The sequence below is a fragment of the Protopterus annectens genome, chromosome 3.part1 (genome assembly GCF_019279795.1).
Source record: "Protopterus annectens isolate FY-2018-M chromosome 3.part1, PAN1.0, whole genome shotgun sequence".
In the NCBI taxonomy this organism is placed as follows: domain Eukaryota; kingdom Metazoa; phylum Chordata; order Ceratodontiformes; family Protopteridae; genus Protopterus; species Protopterus annectens.
This window is the reverse complement of record NC_056732.1, coordinates 1,864,927,202-1,864,935,899: the sequence shown is the minus strand read 5'-3', so window position 1 is coordinate 1,864,935,899 and position 8,698 is coordinate 1,864,927,202. Positions and strand designations below refer to the sequence as shown.

General features: G+C 40.8%; 1 protein-coding gene across 1 annotated transcript in view; it reads left to right on the top strand.

Annotated features, from left to right (window-relative positions):
* The window catches only part of LOC122798781 (zinc finger protein 271-like), a 264,665-nt gene extending 256,717 nt beyond the window's left edge, over nt 1-7,948 (top strand). Inside the window, exon 4 of the mRNA XM_044067891.1 lies at nt 5,723-7,948. Coding sequence (XP_043923826.1) covers nt 5,723-7,644 — 1,922 coding nt within the window. The 3' untranslated portion in view covers nt 7,645-7,948. The remainder of the gene's footprint in view (nt 1-5,722) is intronic.
* Nucleotides 7,949-8,698: the final 750 nt, after the last annotated feature.

Below are 8,698 nucleotides of genomic sequence, written 5' to 3'. Positions count from 1 at the left end.
ACAAAATATTATACAGAATTAGTAAGTATTCAAAAGTCATCCAAGCAGGGTAGGCAGTTTGTTTCCAGTCGAAAATCCTTACAGACAGGCGATCCAAGTAAAACAAAATAACAGAGTAATAGTTTCCTCACAAGCTTTCTAATTGTATATATATATATATATATATATATATATATATATATATATATATATATAATCTATACATACATACGCACACACTTTATCAGGCAAGTAAGTGGTTTATAGTGCTCTACCACGTTAAAGATGCATGCAGTACTTTGTTATGGTACTGCAGCACAATCTATCTTCTTCAGGGGTATTTATGAATTCTGCTGTAGGCAGTCAGAGATGTACGTAACACATCATCACATCGGTGGTCATTTCAAAATGTCTGGCTTGTCTGTATGTAAATCAGGCTCTACATGTCCCTGCACAGTTTGTGATGAGTATTTCATATTTACAAAGGCACCAGCAGAAACATTTCAGACTTTATTGAAGTTAAACACAGAGAGAGAGAGAGAGAGAGAACAAGAAAGGTTCTGATGTACTTTAGTCAGTTGTTCCATGTTTAATTTAGTGCATAGGTTCATAGGGCCCGGCCTAGCCATAACAATTCCCTGGCTATTTCTTCCCACGTTATTTACTTTCCTGGACCCCTGTCTAGCAGGGCGACTGATGTGATCCCTGGGGTGAATTTCCTTTCTCCCATCCAATCGTCAAGGTTCCTCTTGAAGAGGTCCAAAGAGGCACTCTGCTTGACATGTATGGGCAATCTATTCCAGAGTGTGGGGAGTCTCTGGGTCAGGAACCTATCCCTCCAGCATGTTTTGTTTATTGTAATGACAAGGTTTAGATCCCTGGAGCGTGTAGCTCTGAGGGATTGGGGAAGTGTAGCATGTCCAACAGCTCTGGGTTTGACATGGCCTTGTATGTTAAGCAGAGATCACCTCTGAGTAGACGATATGCGACAGAGTATAGCTGGAGTTTTTTAAGGCGGTCAGCCTAGGGCATCTTCTTTAGGCCTGTGATTCTTTTAGTGAGGTATTTCTGAGGCCTTTCCAGTTGTTGCAGATGTCTTGAGAGGTACATACCAAATGGGGCGTTGTATTCTATAATGGGTCTAATGAGGGATGAGTACAGTGGGACAATGACCTCCTTTTTTCTGAATGAAAAGCCCTTTGTGATGAGGTGTGCCACATAGAAGGATTTCCTGACTGGTTATCGAAGGTGAGACCACTGTCCACCTGTGTCCCTAAGTCTCTTATCACACTTTCTGTGTTTAGTGTACTGCCACCTATATGGTAATTCATGGATACATGTTTTTTCCCAAAGGGGATAACAATACATTTCTTGGCATTGAGCTTGAGCCCATGGCTCTGGCACCAAGCATCTGTTTCTGTAAGGCCCTTTTGTAGAGTATCCACATCATTTGTGGATTCAATAATGGCTCCCAGTTTGCAATCATCTGCAAACTTTGTTAGCCAGAGTCCCTTAGTGTTGACCTGTACTTCAGAGAAGTAGATGCCAAACAAGAGTGGCCCCAAGACTGAACCCTGAGGTACTCCACTTGTCACTTGTCTGGAGCTGGATTTGGAGTCGGCTACTTTTACAGTGTGGGTTCTATCAGTAAGCCATTTAGCAACCCATTGGGTGACATAGGGATTAATGCCCAACTTAGTAAGTTTATCTATGATTCCAGAGTGGGGGATGGTGTCAAACGCCTTGGCAAGGTCTAGATAGGCTGTGTGGACCACCTTACCCTTGTCCATGGCTCTGGAGACTGATTCAAAGAAGTCAATCAGGTTCAGGAGACAAGATCGGCCCTTCACAAACCCAAACTGTATCAGTATCCATCAGTATCCATTTCCAATGTGTGCAGCTTTGAGCATGGTTGTTAAATAGACATTGCTGATTTTCAAAAGCTGGACTTTTGCTTAACGATGGTACTTAATTAAACTCGGTGCTCCATTTTTAATGCATTGAGTTTTTTCTTCTTTTTGCTGTGCTTAGTGGTCTTCTTTCTGCTGCTCCCATTAGGGGTCGCCACAGCGGATCATCTGTTTCCATTTCTTCCTTTCCATTGCATCTTTCTCTGCTACACCAACCACCTGCATCACCTCTTTCACCAGATCCACAAACCTTTTATTAGACCTTCTTCTTTTCCCCTTACCTGGCAGCTCCATCCTTAGCATCCTTCTCCCAATATACCCAGCATCCCTCCTTATCAGATGTCCAAATGAATGCACTCTCACCAATCTGGCTTTTTCTCCAAATCGTCCAACCTGAGCTGACCCTTTAATATACTGATTCCTAATCCTATCCATTTTCGGCACACCCAGTGCTAATCTTTAACATCTTTAAGTCTGCCACCTCCAGCTCTGACACCTGTATTTTCTTCAGTGCCACAGTCTCCAACCATTATAACATAGCTGGTCTAACTACCTTATTGTAGACCTTCCCTTTCACTCTTACTGGTACCCATCTATCACAAATCACTCCTGACACTCTTCATTACCCACTTCACAGTCTTCACTACCCACTTCACCCTGCCTACACTCTCTTCTTCAACTCTCTTCCACACTCACCATTACTCTGAACTGTTGATCCCAAGTACTTAAACTCTTCCACCTTGCCAACTCTACTCCCTGCATTCTCACCATTCCTGTATCCTCCCTCTCATTCACACACATATATTCTTAGTCCTGCTCACCTTCACTCCTGTCATCTCTTGAGCATATCCCCACCTCTTCAGTGTCTCCTCAACTTGTTCTGTAATCTCACTACAGATCACAATATCGTCCGCAAATGTCATAGTCCACAGGGACTCGTATCTTATCTTGTTTGTCAACTTGTCCATCACCATTGCAAGTAAGAAAGGGCTCAGAGCTGATCCTTAATGTAATCTCACTTCCAGCTTAAACGCGTCTATCACTCATATCACAGACCTCACCACTGTCGCACTACCCTTGTGCATATCCTGGACCATTATTACATACTTCTCTGCCACTCTAGACTTCCTCATACAATACCACGACTTCTCTCTAGGCATCCTGGACTTCCTCATACAGTACCACGACTTCTCTCTAGGCATCATGTCATATGCTCTCTCTTAAGTCCACAAAAACACAATGCAACTCCTTCTGACTTCCTCTGTACTTCTCAATCAACACCCTCAGCGCAAACATCACATCTGTAGTGCTGTTTCCCAGCATAAAACCATACTGCTACCCACTAATCATCACCTCCCTTCTTAACCTAGCTTCCACTACTCTTTCCCATAACTTCATGCTGTGACTGATCATTTTTATCCCTCTGTAGTTACTACGGCTCTGCACATCACCCTTATTCTTAAAAATCAGCATCCTCTCACTTTCCAAGATTTCATTAAACAATCTGGTTAAAAATTTCACTGCCATCTCTCCTAAACACCTCCATGCTTCCACAGATATGTCATTAGGATCATCAGCCTTTCCATTCTTCATCCTGTTCATAGTTGTCCTTATTTCCTCCTTGCTAATCCATTGCATTTCCTGGTTCACTGTCCCCACATCATCCAACCTTCTCTCTCTCTCAATCTCTTCATTCATCAACCCCTCAAAGTATTCTTTCCATCTGCTCAACACACTGTCCTCACTTGTGATTTAATTTGCCCCTTTATTCTTTATCACCCTGCTGCACTTCTTTCCCGGCTCGGTCTCTGTCTAGCCAATCAGTGCAGGTCCTTTTTCTCCCCCCGTAGTGTTCAACCTTTCATACAACTTGCTGTACACCTTATCTTTAGCCTTTGCCACCTCTCTCTTCATCATACGCCTTATCTCCTTGCAATACTTTCTTCATCTCTCTGACAATCCCACTTCTTCACCAGCTTCTTTCTCTGTATACTCTCCTGTACTTCCTCGTTCCACCACCAGGTCTCCTTGTCCTCTGTCCAGATGTCACACCAAGCTCTGCTGTAGTTACCCAGCTATTCAGTAACTCTTCACTGCCACCCAGTGCCTGTCTTAGCTCTTCCCTGAACTCCTTCTCACAATCATCCTTTTTCAACTTCCACTGTTTGATCATTGGCACTGCCCTCACTGTCCCCCCCTCTTCTTGATCACTGTCATTCTACAGACCACCATCCTGTGCTGCTTAACTACACTTTCTTCTGTCACCACTTTGCAGTCTCCAATCTCCTTCAGACTGGCCCTGCTGCATAGGATGTAATCCATCTGTATGCATCTTCCTCCACTTTTGTACGTCACTGTATGCTCTTCCCTTTTCTTAAAATACATGTTCACCACAGCCATGTCCATTCTTTTTGCAAAATCCACTACCATCTGACCGTCTGCATTCCCCTCCTTAACACCATACCTACCCATCACTTCCTCATCCTCTCTGTTCCCTTAACCAATATGCCCATTGAAATCTGCATCAATCACAACTGTGTCACCTTTAGGTACACTCACCATCACTTCATCCAACTCACTTCAAAATGTTTCTTTCTCATCCATTGCACACTCAACTTGTGAGCATATGCACTAACGACATTCATCATCACGCCATCAATTTCCAACTTCATAAACATCACTCTGTCTGACAAATTGCTCTTGGCATACTGTTCCTTCAGGTTAACCCCTACCTCATTTCTCCTCCCATCCACACCATGGTAGAACAATTTGAACCCACCTCTGATGCACCTGGCCTTACTCCCCTTCCATCTGGTCTCTTGCACACACAGTATATCAACTTTCCTTTTCTCCATCATATCAGCTAGCTCTCTCCCTATACCAGTCATACTCCCAACATTCAAAGTTTCTACCCTCACTACCACATGTGTAACCTTCCTCCTGTCTTCCTGTCTTTGGGCATGCCTGCCCCCTGTTCTTCTCCTTCGGAAAACAGTAGCTCAGTTTCTACAAGCACCCTGTTGGCTAACAGTACTGGTGGCATTCTTTGTTAACCCAGACCTCGGTATGGAAATCTGTATTGTTGTTGGCATGTGTCATTTGGCAAACATTTTACACCAGATGCCCTTCCTGACATAACCCTCCCTATTTATCTGGGCTTGGGACCGGCACAAAGTAATACACTGGCTTGTGCATCTACACTTAATTGCAATTAGGGTAATGATACAATTATTTTGTAGCCGAATCACAGTCAAGTTGTTTAATGTTTGCTGCTTCCAAAATATGTTCGAGTGAAATACTTATTTTGGTATAGGTATGTTTTGTCTCTAGTTTTATGGCAAGAAACACTTAAAACCTTCATGTTATAAAATACTGGAATTTAAATATTCAAAAATTAAGCTAATTCCTTTTTCTTTCATTCTGATTGTAATTCACCTGACTTGTCCTTGACCCCGGTGAGAGTTATTTTTAAACATTTGACTGAAAGCACCAGTGGTGCCTTTCTGGAAAGGTAGGGTAGTTATAAGGAATTTGTATAACTTGTGTAGAACATATAGATGCAAAGCACATCCGATATATTGTTGGAAAGATAAACTAAACCACAGACCATTTAACATTTTAAATATAGCTAGAAAAAACATTTAGGTATAATGAGACCTATTCATTATTGTAATTCTTTGTGACAGTAATTTGTTGTTTACTATGATTAGACATTAAAAAGGGTTTGTTTATGTGAGTACGCTAACATACCCAGGGCTTTACAATGTAAGTTGTAAGAAAAGTCTTCTGTGCAACTGATTATATTTTGAAACACTTTTTTTTTTTCTTTTAAGTCAACAGGAGTGGAGAGTTCAGTGTCATCCAGAGTCTGCAGTCATCCTATGGTAAATTCTGGGATACAGAATGTAACAGAGCTCTGCCTGATGAGACATTTATAACAAGGCAAGACCCACTGAAGACAGAAACTCGACATGGTAACTGTAGGCAAAGTAATGAGGACTTTGCCATGAAAACTGAACTAGAAAAGGATCTGCAAATTGAAGTAGAGGAAATGCCATGCAGCTGGCTTAACCATAGAAACAGTCTAATATTTTATAGTAAACGTGTAACCGATCATCTAAGTGACAGTGAGGAAAGGCAAAAGAATTCCTCCCCAGCACGTAAACAAGTACTCATTAAGCAGGCTTTATATAAAGGTGTTATGAATGCCAAAGGATTTTCAGATAGAAAAAATTTAACACTGCAGAAGATCAGTCATACTGGTCAGAATCCCTTTACTGCTTGTGATAAAAACTTTACACAGAATAATGACAGGGCAATACTTCAGAATGTCCACGTTCGGCAAAAGCATAATCAGAGTATCCACACTAGCCTAAAACCCTATAAATGTACCACGTGTGACAAGAGCTTTGTGCACAAAGGCAGCATGTTGATTCATCAGATACACTGTGGGCAGAAGCCATATAAATGTTCCGTGTGTGACAAGAGTTTTGTACAGAAGAATCGAATGCTGAGACATCAGTATATCCATAGTGAACAGAAACCATATAAATGTACCATGTGTGAAAAGAGTTTTATACAGAAGAACGAACTGGCACTTCATCAGAAGATGCATGCAGGGCAGAAACCATATAAATGTGCAATTTGTGACAAGAGTTTTTTACACAAAAAAAGTTTGGTGTTTCATCAGAGGCTCCACAGTGGGCAGAAGCCATATAAATGCATCATGTGTGACAAGAGTTTTGTAAGGAAGAGTCAATTGGTACTTCATCAAAAAATGCACTCTGGGCAGAAACCATATAAATGTATGATGTGTGACAAGAGTTTTTTTAGTAAGAGTCAGTTGGTGAAACATCAGTATATTCATAGTGGGAAGAAGCGTTATAAATGTACAATTTGTGATAAGAGTTTTGTATATAAGTATATCTTGGAGATGCATCAGTATTCCCATAGTGAGCAGAAGCCATATAAATGCACCATGTGTGACAAGAGTTTTGTAAGGGAGAATTACTTAATGATACATAACTATACCCACAGTGAGCAGAAGCCGTATAAATGCACCATGTGTGACAAGAGTTTTATAAGGAAGAATCATTTGATAATACATAACTATACCCACAGTGGGCAGAAGCCATATAAATGCACCATGTGTGACAAAAGTTTTGTGCAGAAGAGTCGACTAGTATACCATCAGAATGTGCATACTGGGCAGAAACCTTATAAATGTACCACGTGTGACAAGAGTTTTGCATCAGGAAGAAGCTTGGTGACTCATTCGAGGGTGCACTCTGGGGAGAAGCAGTATAAATGCACCATGTGTGACAAGAGTTTTGTGGAGAAGAGTCGACTGGTATACCATCAGAATGTGCATACTGGGCAGAAACCTTATAAATGCACCATGTGTGACAAGAGTTTTGCATCCAGAAGCAGCTTGGTGATTCATCAGAGGCTGCACTCTGGGCAAAAGCAGTATAAATGCACCATGTGTGATAAAAGTTTTTTGCAGAAGAGGCAATTGGTATACCATCAGAACATGCATACTGGGCAGAAACCATATAAATGTACCATGTGTGACAAGAGTTTTGCGTACGGAAACACCTTGGTGACTCATCAGAGGCTGCACTCTGGGCAGAAGCAGTATAAATGCACTGTGTGTGATAAGAGTTTTGTGCAAAAGAGCTTACTAGTTCTTCATCAGAAGATGCACACTGGGTCTGAATGGAGCGATGATAAATCAGCAAGAAAAGGAGAGTAGTATTGTTTTAATGTAATTCATCCTCAAGTCTTGGTGAGTACCTTCAACAGTTGAACCCTGTTTTTCAAAAAATGTCACCAAGATGACACTGATAAATAGACTGTATTTTATATAGCATATATCTTGCACAGAAGTAGGTTAAAAATAAAAAAAAAGATAGCTAGGTGTACAAGACCCAGGACAAAAAATGTGCCCATTTCTGGTAGGCACACTGGGGTCAGGACTGGAAAAAGTGACAGTATAGAATCCTCAAAGCATGAAAACATTCCTACAATGGGGTTAGGCCAGGTTCAGGGGGAGGATGCCCCCCTGTTGTAGAAGGAAGTAGCAGTTCACAAAAATCACAAAAACTGATCTGCCAAAAAAGAGCCATAAAGATGAGAGCCTAGACATTTGAGGATAAGAAAGAAATGTATTGTTACAATTGTACAAGAAGCCCAGAATTTCCAGACAGAAGATATACGAAAAGATTGAGAAAAGTTGCAGGAAAGAAAAATACTTAAAAACCCATCAGAAGCTTCAAATAAAAAATCTGTGTTCATTAATACAACAAATTTGTGAAAAACATTTTATAGATAAACCTTAGGCCATTTTGAGAAAAAAAAAAGTAACCAAGGAAGTGTAACAATTTAAAGAAAACCTAGTGGTTTTTGAAAGGCATAGATATGGACATGAGAAAGAAAAGGCGATCTGATATGGTGCAGTATTTATACAAAGAGCCAAATTAATCAATACAAAAAAGCAGTCTTAAAGGTATTCAAAGAGAAATACAGGCGAAGGCATCTCAAAATGGAAAATTTCACAGTACAGAAAATAAGATCACAAATATGGAATGTAAAACAAAAGATTAGTAAAATAGAAGTTAAAAAACAGAAGTTGAAGTTATGGAATACCTGTGAAGTGATGGATTTAGTGTAGAAATACTAACACAGGTTATATTACAGCATGATGGAGCAGTGTCCCCCCCCATGTAAGGAGAAACAGGAGGAGCAGGAGGTGTCTGAAGAAGAAATGTGGACATGTGGGAAAAAGAGATTTAATAATGTGTAATATT